Here is a 15,831-nt window from a genome sequence, read left to right as displayed (position 1 = left end):
TGTTTGTAGCTTTGTTTTCTATCTACGTTCAGATTTTAAATGGAACTTCTCTGACCATTTTACTGGTGATTTTTATGTCAGTCACAGATATTTATTATCAGTTAAGAGCTTTTAATTGCCTGATTTGTGGTGCACACCTTACTTCACAGATACAGAAAATAAATCCTTAATATGAAGAACAAGCAGACATAAAAACAAAAGACATGTAGCCACATATTTCCGGTTCTTAAACAGCCATTGATCTCATTACTTATGTACTTTTTTTGTATTTTGATGTCAAAGAAACTGATTTAAACAGTAAAGTTCAGTATCACATAGTGGTGATTTTATGAATCCTCCAGATTTGATGGAATAGTTGACATTCGTGTTGACTGTCACAGTAATTCACACTTTCACAACCAAGAGAGAGATCAGATGTCTTTGAAACCTCAGAGCTCGCGTTACATCAGATAATCAAACTAATCCAGGATTGATTTCAGGGCCTAGACTCACAGCGAGCTGCTCCAAATCAGCGTGAAAACATCAACAACAGAACAGCCAGCGTTTACAGCACATTTACGGACGTGTGACTTTTAAAACTAAGGGTTGTGAAGGAGCTGCTGTTGCCACCTGCCTGGCTCCTCGGCCTCCTGCAGCTGTTAAAAATAACCTGCAGAAATGCTTGCAGGGCAGAAAAGCCCTCCTGCCTGCCTTATCCCAAAGACCAGGATCGAATACTCAGCTGGAATCCTGAACCTTCAGCAGAAGGCCCTTATATAAAGGAGGCTGAAGCTGCAGCAGCATGGATCTCTAAAATGTGAATAATGTGTATGAATACGGCAGTAAACAGAGTGGATGTGGACTATCAGGGCTGGGCTGTGAGATCCTCTATGGAGTCTCAGTGTGGTGTGTGAGGGTTGAATCACTTCAGAAACATTGTGATGGCTCACTTGGACGTGTTTGGTCTTTGGAAATTTGCACTGGAGTCCAGAACAAACTTGACAAAAGGACAATAAAGTGTGTCACACTGTACTTACTCTGTCGCTCGGTTCCAGCTTTGTACCCCCTAGGAACCACTCGACAGGCAGGTCTTCATACGACAGCTCGCATTCAAAGGTGGCGGTCTCTCCGGCAGTCACGGTGACATCCTTCAGAGGCCTCTGCAGGGTGATGACCCGGGCTTCAGATTGGGGAGAAGACATGGTTAGTCCCCCCCCCTCAAACAGCTCAATAGATCCAAAGAAATGCGCAGAGAGATGGGGCTAATCCTCAGTGGCTAATCCTCATGGTGTGGTTGAGCTGAAGGCAGGCCGCTGAAGCCCTCAGGACAACTGATCACAGCCTCCAGGGGACTTGGCACTGGGGGGCCCAGCTCATTAGCATACGACCTGCCGTCAAATGGACATGGCCGCCATAGCCCAGTCAGAGACGGGGTCGCGTCCTACCTCCTGCCAATCACTGCAAACCTACTCTAGATAAGGCATGTGGCTTCTAAAATAACCGAGGGCCGTGATTGGCCGAGAGCCCACCTCTGTCAGAGCCATCAGAAGGGACAATCTGCTCCTGTCAATCAGCCGGAGGCATTTTTCCTGGAAAAGGAGAATGTGGAGCTCTGAGTGGGAGTTACCCAACTTCACCGTTCAGTAAGCATCTGTTATAACTCCGCTGTGTTGTAAGCGTTTTTGTAACTCAGGACCAGACTCAGCTCAGGAAGTCAGTTTGGATTAACAAGTGGCATCAAGTATTTACAGCAGGCTTCTTCACATGCCTGAATTAAGGCCCTTTAACAGCCAGTTAAAACCGCCTGGCAGCGACAGCGACAGCCAGCTGAGAGCTCCACGCTTCTTTAATCAGCGAGTGTCAGAGAAGAATTTATGGTCTTTATCTGCTCGCCAAAAACCGCTCTGCAGGGCTCAGATGGGTTTTACACACTCTATTTTAGAGATCTGGGCTTTTTAACTCATGATCTGTTTAGGTAAAAACAAGGTCTGAATCAGCTTGGATTAAGACAAAGGATGGCCACACGATTTTAACGCCATGTTTTAGCTGCACGGAAGTGTCAGATATCACGCCGTAATGTGCACGCCTACTGTCAACACTGCATCCACTGAAAACTGAATCCTCTGCTGATAATTTAAGGTCCCCCTTTACGAAAATAAGACATCTGGTGCTTTCATTTTGAATGCAAAGAAACAGACACGTGGGACTTTGTATTGATAAGTTGTTGACAGCTGTGAGCTGATCTGGTTTGCCTCCATGTTGACACAAGTAAGAGAAAAACATTTCAAACAAGGGCATGGATATTATTCATTTTTACTTGTTCCCTGTCCATAGCAAAGCTACCATTGTGCTGCATTGAACTGCATCACTCACAGGCTGTCAGGAAGCTGTATAATCTAGCTACTTTTGCTGCTAATCGCTGGCATCGCATGCAGTTTAGACACGCTGTAAGCCTGATATACGGCCAGATTTGGGGCCTTAAAGTGTCCTGATTTGTACGATTTTACTGCTATCATTCGGAGCATGCCCAGTCTAGAAGTCTCAGGTTTCATACATCACCTTAAACATACCTCTAAATCACTCTGACATTGGTCAAACAGCTTTTGAGGTTTTGGGGTCACCTTAAAAGTGAGCGTTGCATTAGTTTGGGAGATTTTAAACACACTTCATAATAATTTGACCAGTGTTTTTGCACGTTTGGCTGCTGATTTGTCTACTGATATAACCTTTATCTGTTACGGTCTGTTATTTGTAATATTTGAAGAAATGTCCGTGCTGCTGTCTCATCCAGGATTCCTGTTTAAAAGGAGACGTCTATATCTCAATGAGAATACTCCTGATTAAATAAGAGTAATAAAAATGAATAATAAATGTATAATGCTCGGTAGGGCTGCCTATGACAGAAGACCCTCAACAACCAACGAGAGCGGCACACTGGGCAGTCACACCAACCAGATTATACCTGCTTTTACAGTTCAGGAACACGAAAACAACTACACTGTCAATTCAGACAGGATTCCTCCCTCATTCTTTTCCTAGTTTTTAATTTTCACTGCATCTACAACTGAGACACATGTTAAGACATCCAGCCGACAACGGCAATCGTTTTTGCTAATAAGGTCAAATTTGATCTGTAGAGTTTCTGTGAGATCACATGTCTGTAGAACCTCCGCTTTGAGATCATTACTGCAGATAGCAGGTGTGTGGTCTCACGGGTGAAACTATCCTCCTGTCTCTGGTTGATCATAGTTTTTAAATTTATTTGAAAATCGTATGTTTGGCCAGCCAAAGAAATCCCTGATGTCCTTTAATGCTCTCTCCTTTTATTCTTAGATTTTTTGTGGGCTTTTAGCCTTTATTTTGGTGGGGAAGCAGATAAGCGAGTGAAAGTGGCGAGATAGAGTAAGGAATGGCTGGGGCTGGGTATCATTTAGGGGTGAAACGGTTCACAGAGGGTCGGTTCCTACCTCGCTTTTGGGGTCACGGTTCGGTTCATCGATAAAAAAGAAAAAGTCTAAGTTTATAATTCTAAATGTCCCTCAATTATTATTTAATTTTTTAATAATGTTTGTGCAGCTAATACTTTATTACATGTTTGAAATACATATTTGAATCAATTCATCAATACTTAGTTCCATCTAGTGTTATTAAGAACTCTCAGTGCTAGTTGGTACAGCCTGTGACGTATTTAACATGAGACGGACGGATTCTTCTGTAGATCTCAGTGGAAATTCAAAAACTGATGCCAGTGCTAAATCCATATTTTTGATTTGACGCCAGTTCCTGAATGACGCCTGATTCAGTATTTAAATAAACTGGAATAAACTGATTAAAGTCAGCAGGAGACTAGAAGCTGTCTGGGCATCAAATATGGTTCACAAAAATAATATCTATAAGAGACCGGTCAAATATGGGATAGGAAAGGAAACCTGTGCAACTTCACACATACATCACAAAAATTCCATAACAATTTTCATTGGAGTGGCGGCGTATCGTAGTAAAGTATGGCTATCTGCGTTGTTGTAGGGGCAGGGTAGGTATCAGTACCATGTCGGTATGGGATTTTGATAGTCATTCTTAGGAATGGCAGGAGGAAAGGAGCCCCAGGGCAGATTTGAACAGTGCCCACCCAACTGGAGGACTACAGCCTTCATTCAAAGGGCACAACCTCACCACAAGGCCACTGGCAGCCCTTGAAAGAAATCTTTAAAGGCTTCAACAAATACATATCACACTAACCCGGACACACATGAAGAAGCAAAATCTCCCGGCAACAGGACAATCCTGTTAATGGATATTTTAACAACAGGAAGTGATGTTTCGAGCCGACAGTCTTCACTGACTTCCTGTTTGCTGGAAACGTCACTTGTTGTTGCTAAATAGATCCTTTAACGGGAGTTTCCAGGTGGCTTGCTTCATGTTTGCTTGGCTTGGATTCAGCACCCACTAAGAGACATTTAAAGCTCATTTATGCCAATAATAAGTGCTTAAAATCCATCAGGATTTCAAACAGTTATTTTAAAGTCTAAATTACAGCTATAGAAACATAAATTTTGAGTTTATAATCTTTAAATGGTTCATTTATGACAATATTTTACAGCTACACCATCAGATAAAGAAGGGATATGATAAAATACTTACCCACCTATTTTCACAATCTTAGCTGTGCGCTACCTTCTGTTTAATACTAACATGTCGACTTTATACAGAGGTTATTGGTATCCTGGTATAAAGCAAACTGTTAGGTTATCTTGGTGAAATGTCACTATTTTTATATCACTATATCTCCATACAATGCCTGTGTTTTTGCAGTATTTCTTATAATCTGTTAATCAACCATGCTTGTACTCTAATTTCCAATAGGAGCAGCAGAAACAGCAGTCAGGCTGTTGTCTGTTGTAACGTTGACACTGTTTCCACAGATGGCCCCTGACTCATTCAAGCGTTATTTCTGTCACCTTTGACCCGGAGTTGAGCTGAAGATTTGGCATTCGCTGCCGAGAAGTCGACACTTCCGGCCATGCCCATCTTGCAGTTATAAAGGATGAGGATGTGTCGGGTTCCCTCCTCCTTGATCTCCACATCCTGACAAACCAAAAATCCACAAACTTGGATCATCAGAATCAAACTTTCGGTGAAGGAAAATAATGATAAAAGACCATTTTCACGGAGCCTCCCACAGATGATGAATATTTTCTGTTTTTAAGGTTTGTTCTTACAGCAGACGGGTGGAGCGTCTCTCCCTTCAGTTTCCACACGGCATGAAGATCTCCCTCTGAGATCTCTGTCTCAAATTTGGCCGTTTCGGTCTCTGTGACCTCCACACTATACAGCGGGCGGATGATCTTGATGTCACGCTCTGCGGAGGTTTAAAAAGGCGTTAGAGCGAGAACGTGAGGGACGGCGAAGGTGAGGGAAATCTGTAGGAGAAGCCAGTGATCATGGAGTAGTCGTACATGACGAGCAGTCAGCAGGATGTGATGGTCAGTGGAGAACAAACAGTGACAGTGAGCGAGCAGCTGACGCTCTCTTTCAGAGCGACTTACAATCTTTGCAAAGCAGACAACGAGGAGGAAACTCTGGATGATAATCCAACCCCATAAAACATCTCTACATGTCCACAAATCCTTTTTAAAAGTCCAACAAAGGACTTAACTGATTAAATAATCTATGTAAAAATATATCAAACCATGACACATCCAACACAGACGTCATGGCAGGAATCACTTCAGTGATGATCCTGAGAGGAGTCTTTATCGACGGGATTCAGAGGAAAACACAAGTAAGCACCTACGATTTACAGCTCAGAAGTTATTTGACTTTGAATAACATGCCTCTTCTTGTCGTATATGACATATATGTCATTGGAAGAGTAAAACACATTTTTAAACTATATTACATTTCTAACTTTAAGTCAATTCAAAGAGCTTTAGATGTTTAGGGTTGGACTATCCTGGAGTATTAGAGAAACAGGTCACACACAGAGAAAACATTCAGATTGGGAGGACAGGACACAGTTATGTATGATGGACAGGAGATGGATGGCGGCCTGGAGAGGCGGGGTTTCAATGAACGGCGGTAGGTGGGGCCTGACAGTGCAGTCCTGACCGGGCCCGGGGTGAGGGGCTTGAATGGTGCAGTTTTACCTTCGATGTTCAGGTCAGCTGTGGTTTTGTCAGTGCCACAGTCACAGGTGTACGGGCCCATATGGCTCTTCGCCGCCTTCTTGATGACCAGTGTGCGTTTCTTGCCGTCTGATTGGAGGAGAATGTTCTTGGAGGGAAATATTTCACTACTGTCTTTGAACCATTTGACCTCTCCGTTGGCCTTGCTCAGCTCACAGGACAGAATCACCTCGTCTTTCTCGACGGCGGTGTAGTTCTGCAGCTTCACTGTAAAGTACAGATCGCCCTCTGCAGGAAGAAAAAACGACAGAACAAAGAAATTAGAGGTTAAAAATGATCATCCTGACAGTTTAAACTAATATTTTCATTTTCTGTCTTTCCTTCTTGAAACCAGTACTAACCGAGCACAGTGAGCATGGCCTCTGAAGACTTGCCCATGGCCTCCACTTTGATCATGGACGTGTCGTCGATGGTGACCTCCTTGAAGGCCAGGGTGTGGACTTTCCCGGCCTCGGACATGTGCACCACCTTGCTTGGGTGCAGCCGGACGTCGTTTTTGTACCAGACTACAGGAATCTTTTCATGTGAGAGTTCAACGCTGAACTCTGCTGTTTCACGCTCCTTCACCGTCACGTCTTTAATCGGCCTGACAAATTCAAGCCGAATACCTGGCAAACAGAAATTATAAACACATTTAAAGGCTTTCTGTAATCACACACCAACCAAAGAACACATACAGGTTAGGTTTGGTCACTAATGCCCTCCCCAATGAGGACATCTCTCCATTTACGGTCAAAACACCATTTACCTTTGATTATCAACTTTCCAAAGGTCCTTTTGTCTTCAGCCTCAAACATGTACTTGGCTTCGTCCTCATATTTGGCAGATTTTATAATTAAAGTGTGCTTCATTCCCTCTACCCGGAGCTCAAACTTTTCATCACTTGACAGCTCCTGTGGTCCCTTCAACCAACGGAAGCCTTTAGGTTCTCTAGAAATTTCCAGTTCAAACCTCGCCTCGTCCTTTTCGTAAACATGCTGGTCAGCCAGCGGTGTAATGAACGACACTGGCAGCTCTGTTGATTCAGACACACTGAGTTAGCATGAAGGTGCAGAATGACGGCTCAAGAATATTCCTGGATCCACCAATATATGTCTCTTTTTCATGAACTTAAGAAGAAGGGAGAATACTCAAGCATTCAAGATCCACAGAATCAAACTGCTATCAGAAATCCATTAAAGTGAGGAAGTGAAAGCTCACCCTTCACTTTCAAGTTTGCCGAACACTTGGCGTTGGCAGCAGTAAATGCCACCTCGCCTGTCTGAGGCACTTTGCAGTTGTACAAGACCAAAGTGTGCTTAGCCCCATCTTCGATGATTTCTGTGTCCTGTTGATGGTTGAAAAACTTTCAGTAAAAACAAGAAGACTCAAGGACATATGAAAGCAGTGGTCTGTTCACTTTCATTAGTGAGCCAATGAGGGAAGAAGCCTTATTTTCATATCTGAATCCAAACAGGTCAGATATGAGGTATGAGGCTTCTTGAGACTGAAAATGAAAATGAATCAAACCACTGGTCAGAGAATTCCAGCTGGGACGCATTTCAATAAGACATACGGCAGATGGACTGAGGACTTCTCCGTTCAGCTTCCATTGGCCGTGGACATCGTCTTCACTGAGCTCAACCTCAAATCGAGCAGTCTCTCCGTCAAACACCTCAACGCCATACAATGGCCGAGTCACCTTGATGTGGCGAGCTGACGTTTAAGAGAAGGGACAAGGCTCTTATTGACGACATAGAGACAGAAATATTCAAACAAACTTCACACAAGCACACACGTGACAATGACGTCAACAACAGACAAACCGAGAGCTATAAGGACTCGACACCATACAGAAGCCTCAGCTGAGGCTCCTGTAAAAATACACTTCATCATTATGCTGTAAGCATCCTCTCCAAAGGACCATAAACAACCGAAAGGCCCAAACCTTGATGATCCAGTCAACAGTCAACAACTCTGGACCAACAAGGAACTTCTTAGCAGGGTCTTTTGGTTCTTTATGGATCTTTGACATTACTGAGGTACCACAGTTCTTCATAAGAACTTAAGAGCAATAATGGGAGGTTTATTCTTCAGAAAGTGATGGTTTTGTTTTAAAAACCATGAAGCAATCTGAAGAAGTGTCTTAAATAGCACACAATGGACAAACTATTCAAAATCAAACAAAAGATACAAACTAAGGTGAAGGAATTCAAAGGCGTGGACGACAGAAGTTAAGATGTGACGGGAACAAAGACCACGACCAAAAAATGGTGATGACGTTTGAGGTGGGGTTAGGAGGCGGTGTAGATGAAGGGTTTGCTATCAAGGCTCATCAGGAAGGGGGAAGTGGCCTGGATGAAGGTGGATGCCAAAAACCAAACACAAGCACTGTGTTTTTACCTTCAATATGAAGTGTTGCTGTGGTTTTGTCTGTTCCACAGTCACACAAGTATTGTCCTTTGTCTTTGTCGCCCACTTTCTTGATGACAAGAGTTCTACGTTTGCCCTCGGCCTTAATGGCCACCATCTTGGAGGGCTTGATCTCAGCTTCATTGTGGTACCACATGACTTCAACGTCTTTGTTGAGCTCACAATCCAGGACCACCTCGTCTTTCTCCACTGCAGTGTAGTCCTGCAGCTTAACTGTGAAGTATGCATCTCCCTCTGGAATGGGAAAATGATTGCATGACTCTCCGGGGCACAAAAACAGTACATGGAATACAGAACAACATATGACCAGACAGGGGCGGAAATGTACGACAAAATGGAACAAGTCTTTTGACAAATATGATGGGAACACAAAGACTGACACACATATGGACACATAGGTGTGGGGAAGAAGAAATACAAGAACAGACGCTGGAAGAGGAAATGAGACAGGTGGTTGATCTTGGTTTACCTATGACCGTGAGGTTGGCCATGGAGGGAATTCCCTTGGCCTCAGCCTTAATTTGGCAGATATCGTCGAGAGTCACCTCCTTTATTTCTAGTATGTGCTTCTTTCCATCCACGTGAGTGACCACTGTTCTGCTGGGATGGATTTTTACATCATTTTTATACCATGTGACAGGGATGTTCTCATGAGAGAGCTCCAACTCAAAGCGAGCAGTATTGCCTTCCTTCACGGTTTGGTCCTTTAGCGGTGAAATAAATTTGAGGCGGATACCTACGGTAGTATTAGTGAGGGACATTCATATGAGTTAGTTTGAAAGTGGAGAAAACCAACTCAATGAATGGAGTTGAATATAAAGGCTCCTCTTGGTGTGGTCCAGAACTTACCCTCCACTGTGAGTCTTGCTGTTGAGGTTTTGTCCAAAACCCCGATGGTGTATTTATCCTCGTCGTCAAACTCACAGCAGTTTATAACCAGCATATGCTTCTTTCCATCATCGATGATGTCATACTTTTGGTCTGGGGTGATGATGTCATCCCCTCTATACCACATGACCTTAGAGACATCCTTCGTGATGGTGCATTCAAACTTAGCCTGTTTCTTTTCAGGCACAGAAACGTCCTTCAGCGGGACGACAAAGTCCATGGGAATTTCTAGATTCAAAGGCGACACAAGGACAGCACAGACATGAACCACACAACGAAGCACAACAACAGAGCGGCAGTCTACAGCAAGAGGCCGGTTCACCATGTAGTCTGGTATTTACAACACTGGGTTGTTTTTGATTCAAGGGTCTAGAAGTTTAGGAAATCCAGGCTAGGAATGCACACCATGTGCTGGCTGAATGATTTAAGCCAGATCCCTTGGTAGTCGACATCAGAATTATGAGACAGTTAAATTACCTCAAAATCTGGAATATGCCACATAGACTTTCCTTCCATTGACTGTTAAATCAAACCCTCCCTAAATTTGTTTACTTCTTGTGAATCAAAGGGAATTATCTGGTGGATCTATTTGTAAACACAGTGTTTTCATAAGCAATGAACAAAGATCTTACATAAAACACGAAACAGACGACAGACAGAATGTACTGTAGAGTGACATCAGTACACTCATTTTCACAAGACATGAAATCAGACAAAACGCCCAGTAGGGTTACAATTTCCAATAAACAACAGAACACATGGAACAACAGAAACAGGACATTTCAACCTCTGGACAAAGTTGGAATCACAGTTAGAGTTCTTCTTCCGGTGCTCCAATAAGACGCCCACAGTGGTGCAGAATTACTCTGGCACCATTAAATCCTATCAAATAAAGATCTACGGTCCGCTTTCATGGGCTTTACAGCTTTATTCAGTTGTCTGCGGACCTTACACCTTTATTTTTACAGCTCATGTCCAATAATGCCCAACAAAACCAGGAGTACGTCTTACCTTTGACACTGAGCATTGCGCTGGTTATGGCGTTCAGAGCCTGATAGGAAACTTCTCCAGCTTGATCCACCTGGCAGTTTTTCAAGTGGAGCTTACGCTTGGTACCCTCCATCTGGATCTCACATGTCTGATGAGTACATTATTGAAACACAATAAAAATGTACCTGAAAATACAGATTTACATGCATGAAGGCTTGGGACAAAAAAGGGCCCGCCCTGTCTTACCGGAGATCTGGTCAAAACCTCGCCTTTGAGCTTCCATTCTCCTGGAACATCATCCTCAGAGATCTCTGTCTCAAACATGGCATCTTCCTTCTCAGTTATCTCAACACTGGCCAGGGGCTTCAGGATTTCAGCCTCCCGCTCTGAGAAAAGGATGGATTGTTAAAACTAAATTTCAAGAGAAGAGGAGAATGATGGAGAGGTTTGAGAGGTTGAAGTCAAAAGAAAGGTAAACAGGTGGATAAATAAACCTCCAAGTGTTAGGTTAGCAGTGTAGACACGTCCTTCCACCTCCAAGGCATACTGAGCAACATCCTCAGGCTGACAGTTCTTGATGGTGAGAGTCAGCTCTTTTCCATCCTTCTTGATCTCCACCTTGTCAGAAGGAGTGATCTCATTCTCTCCTTTAAGCCACTTCCAGTTGGGAGTGTCCTTGAAGAGCTCGCATTTAAATGTGGCGGTAGCCTTTGGTTTCACATGCTGGTCTCTCAGAGGTTTCACAATCCAGTCCTTAATGATTTCTGTTGAAGTGCAATATCATGAATTCATTTTGCATTACAAAGTAAACATGCAAAATTTAAATGCGTTATGTACAGTGCTGTTAAAATGTATTGTCCCCCTTCCTAGATTTCATCTCTCTTTTGCATATCTGTCACACTTGAACATTTCAGATCGTCAAACAAATGTTAACATCAAACAAAGATAACCTGAGTGAATAAAAAAGTCAGTTTTAAAAATTATTATTTGATTTATGAAGGGAAAAATGACCCCAGGTTGGAAACCAGTGGTCTAGTCAAAGTCTGGACTTAAATCTAATTGAGATGCTGTGGCGTGACCTTAAACAGGACGTTCATGCTGGAAAACCCTTCAATATGACTGAATGAAAGCAATTCTGCAAAAAAGGGTAGGATAACATTCCTCCACCATGATGTGAAAGACTCATTGACAGTTATCACAACTGTTGCTGCCATGGATGGAACAACCAGTTATTAGGGTGAGGGGGCAATTACTTTTTCACACAGGGTCAGGTAGGTTTGGATAGATTTACCCTTAATAATGAAATCATCATTTAAAAACTGACTTTTGTATTTACTCAGGTTATATTTGTCTAATATTAACATAAATTTGATGATCTAAACATTTTAACAGCGGTGCAGACCAAGCCAGGTCAGAGGAGTTTAAGTAAATTAAGGCTAATAGCTAATGCTATCCTTATATTGCATTTTGGCTTACATAACAATGGCTTTTTAGGTGCTGTAAAAAGGAACCTTATGAAAACAGGTCCCAAATTTCAGACATCAAACAGCACCGTCTCCAATGTTATGTAACTGGCAACATAACAGAGACTTAACGCACATGCTCAGTATGGTTCCAGTTTAGAGACATGTGCAAGTCGGTAAACTGACACATTTTCTTTAAATGTACTCTCCTTGTAGTCCGGGCTTATTGGAGCAGAAACCCCATCTCATTGGTCTCTAGCATTTTTTGTACGATTATGCAACAGACCGTAGAAGACATTGATCCAACACCAGCCACTCAGGATTGAGTCCAACTCCCTTACATTGACTGTCCTAATTTTGGCACCTTTTGGAGAAGTGGGTGGATCACTCCTCACCAGTTCCACCCTCTTTTCCAAAAGTTGCCAAACTATGGTCTACTTTTTGGCATAAATGGAGGGGAGAAGCTCCCAACATCCCCAGCTTCACCAACATTCCATTGTGTAATTGACATGTACCATACCCTTTTTTTCTTACCAATGATCTTGACATTTGTTGTAGTCTTGACGTCCTCCTGGCCGGCCACCTCGCAGGTATAGATGCCAGTGTCCTCCTCAGTGGAGTTCTGGATGGTCACAGCATGCTGCATACCAATAATATTGATCTGAACCTTGTTGGCTTTCTTCTTCAGGACCTCGCCATCCTTTTTCCATACCACATCTCTCTCTTTGTTCAACTCACAGGTCATGTACAGAGGCTGACCCTTCAGAGCTGAAGTCTCCTCCTCCAGCTCTTTGAGCCATTTCACAGGAAGCTCTGTGAGATCAGAAGGGAATGAGCAATTTGAATTGACAACTTGTGCCAAAGCTAGAATTTAGATACCAGGGATAAAGATGTACATACCTTCAACAATGAGCTTAGCTGTGCACTGTACTTCCTTGCCAGCATTCTTTGCTATGCAAGTGTATTCACCAGTGTCTGAAAGCTGAACATCAATAATGTGCAACTTGCGATCTTTTCCATCAGAAGTAAATTTGTGCTTGGGGCTCTCACGAAGATTACTGTCATCTTTCATCCAGGAAGTGACAGCAGTAGAGGGAGAGACCTCGCACTCAAAGACAGCAGACGAGCCAATAGACTCGGCCTCCTTTAGCACGATGTCCTGAAGCTTCTTAATGAACTTCAGAGGAACAGCTTTGAGCTTGAATCCTGCGAAGGGCTCCTCTGGGGGTGATGGGCCCTTTCCACCAGGCCTCAAGCCCCTGCCCCTGCCTTCTCCAGGGGACGGGGTTTGTTTAGCTGGAAACAAAAGGAAGACAATTGGTTCACATCAAACTATACAAGAGTTCAGTGGCATCACTGTATGGGTAGCGCCTCCTTTCAACTGTTGTATGTGGCTAAAACTGTTAGACAGCTCACCGCGGTAAAATGCCTCACCTCATATGCATATTTAGACTAACTGATCTATTTACTGTAACTCAAATACTGTAGAAAAGCTCACTGCAGTAAAAAGCCATTCTCATTTGCACATTGGCACTAGCTGTTCTATCTATTATCATCTAAATAGCCACAGCTCTAGTTGATCTCTTTAGTGTAGCTTAAATGCTGTAAGAAAGCTCACTGTGGTAAATTGCCTCACTTCATGTGAACATTTGCACAACTTGATCTATTTAATGTAACCCAAACACTTCAAGAAAGCTCACTGTGGTCAAAGGCCTCTTCTCATATTCACATTTGCACTAGTAAATCTGCTCACTGTAACTCAATAGATGAAAATGGCTCACTGCGGTAAAATGTCCCTCGTATGAAGATTTACAATAGGTGATCCCTTTACTGAAACCCACATACTTTAAGAAAACACTATGGTTAAATGGCCCTCCTCTTAGGAACATTTGCACTAGTTTATCTATTAACTTTAACTTAAATATTGTACAATAGCTTACTGCAGTAAAATGCCTCACCTCATATGCACATTTACACTGACTGTTCCATTAACTCACTCAAACGCTGTAAGAAAGCTCACTGTGGTAAAATGCCTCACCTTGCAAGCACATTTCCACTAGTTAATCTTAAATTATCTTATGTTCCTCTTCTTTATACATCTGCCCACGTTTGCATATTTTATACTTGTGATCGTGTCTAGTCAGCCTTCTTGCAATCATTCTAGCAATACACAGAGTGTGTAAGAGTTTGTATATATCTAAATCTTATTTTTTAATACTTTTAGGTGTAAGGTGAAAAGGGTAATAGGACCTTTTTGCTGATAATTCACAGAACAGAATGAGGATTTATTAAGACAAACTTACGTTTCAGCCCTCTACCTCTGCCTCTTCCTGCTTCTTCTGCTGGTTGTCCCTCTGTTTTAAGATAAGGAAAATGAATTTTCACAATCACATATTAATGCATTCAAACATGCAAATATTGGGGTATATGCATCCATCCCAAAAGCAGGATATGACATGACAGCGATGGTAATGAAATGATATGACAAAGAAACAAAGACAGAAATCCCACAGAGCTGTAACACAATGTATAATGAATTATAAAGCTATTGTACATCATGACAGAATGGAATAATCAACACAAATGTAATGGCAGGTTGGTGAACAAATGTTGGAATGATGGGATGGCATGGTATCGATATGGCAGGCACAGAAACATAAACAGAAATGACAGAAAGCAGTGAATAGGACCACACAGCTGGACTCATAGAATGATCAACACATAAAGGAGATGGTGTCAATCATGTCAGATGTGATGAGGAATGATGAGGCAATGAGGCTTTAGACAGAAGCATGTTGGTTGAAATGAGTAGAGATTATTCAGAGTAGGATGAAGCCATCGTCACTCAATGAGAATGGGTCGCCACCATCTCACCTCTCCGGGCCACCCCTGGTACCTCCACAGCACCTTCCTCTGGTACACCTTCCCAGTCGTCAGAGGGAACAAGCTCCCAGCCCCAGGCCTCTTCTTCCTCCTGCTCTGCCTCTTCAGCTTCATACTCTTCCTCAAACACCTCCTCTTCTGGCTGGGTGGCGATCTTCTTTATCTGTACGGCTCCAGGAGAGACCTCCTTGGCCAGAGGCACCCTTTTTTCAGGCTTTGCTGGTTCTGCAGCTTCCTCTGGGGATGGCTTCTTCGGGACCTTTTTAAGCGTCACAGCTTCAATGGATTCTTTAGGTGAGACGGTTTTAGGAATCTTTTTCAGTTTATCCACACTTGGTATCTTCTCAACAGGGATTTTCTCCTCTTCTTTAAGTTTCTCAACTTTGGGAGATGGTGTCTTTTTCAGCTCAACCTTCTTCAGCTTCTCCACAGGCTTCAGAGCCACCTCTTCTTTCTCCTCTTTGTCCTTAGGAATGACTCCCTTCTTCAGCTGCAGAGGTTTGGGCTCCTCAGGAACCTTTTCAGGCTTCTTAACAGGTGCTGCTGGTGCAGGAGGTTCTTTCTTCTCTACAGGAACTTCCTTTACTTCTTTTGGCTTCTCCTCCTTCTTCTCAGGAGCTTCTGGAATCTCAGGTTTCTTCGGTTTGATTTCTGGCTCTCGTTCTTTCAGCTTTTCATCTGGTGTGCGTTGACGGTGCAGATCATCGATTGGCTTCCTCTCTTTCTCCTCGACTGGTTTCTTCTCAGGCTCTGCAGCCTCTTTGGACGGTTTCTTAAAGGGCTTCAGCTTGACTGTTTCTATCTCTTCTTCCTTGGGTGGGATTTTCTTCACCTTGGTTGGTGGTTTTACTTCTTCTGGCTCTTTTTGTGGAGTCATCTTTTTCTCTGCTGGTTTTGGCACCTTTGCTTCTGGCTCCTTTACCTCTGGAGGTGGTTTCTCAGGCTTCTTTGGAGGTTCTTTGGGCTCCACCTCTCTGGGGGTTCTTTCTCCCTTTTGGAAAGGAACAGTATCCCTGTCCAGCATCTCCTTC

The 15,831-nt window shown here is 43.1% G+C and overlaps 1 protein-coding gene across 7 annotated transcripts in view; it reads right to left on the bottom strand.

Moving 5' to 3' along the window:
• The window catches only part of ttn.2 (titin, tandem duplicate 2), a 268,791-nt gene that overhangs the window by 118,476 nt on the left and 134,484 nt on the right, over positions 1-15,831 (bottom strand). For all 7 annotated transcript variants that reach the window (XM_041807290.1, XM_041807295.1, XM_041807291.1 and 4 more), the window contains 7 exons: positions 14,221-14,271; positions 12,818-13,213; positions 12,452-12,730; positions 10,949-11,218; positions 10,701-10,840; positions 10,476-10,602; positions 1,017-1,159 (listed from right to left, as the gene is read on the bottom strand). In XM_041807290.1, the coding sequence (XP_041663224.1) occupies positions 1,017-1,159; positions 10,476-10,602; positions 10,701-10,840; positions 10,949-11,218; positions 12,452-12,730; positions 12,818-13,213; positions 14,221-14,271 (1,406 nt within the window). The remainder of the gene's footprint in view (positions 1-1,016; positions 1,160-10,475; positions 10,603-10,700; positions 10,841-10,948; positions 11,219-12,451; positions 12,731-12,817; positions 13,214-14,220; positions 14,272-15,831) is intronic.

This window comes from Cheilinus undulatus, linkage group 15 (genome assembly GCF_018320785.1).
Source record: "Cheilinus undulatus linkage group 15, ASM1832078v1, whole genome shotgun sequence".
NCBI lineage: Eukaryota > Metazoa > Chordata > Actinopteri > Labriformes > Labridae > Cheilinus > Cheilinus undulatus.
Note: the sequence above shows the minus strand (reverse complement) of the source record. Positions and strands in the feature narration are given on the sequence as shown.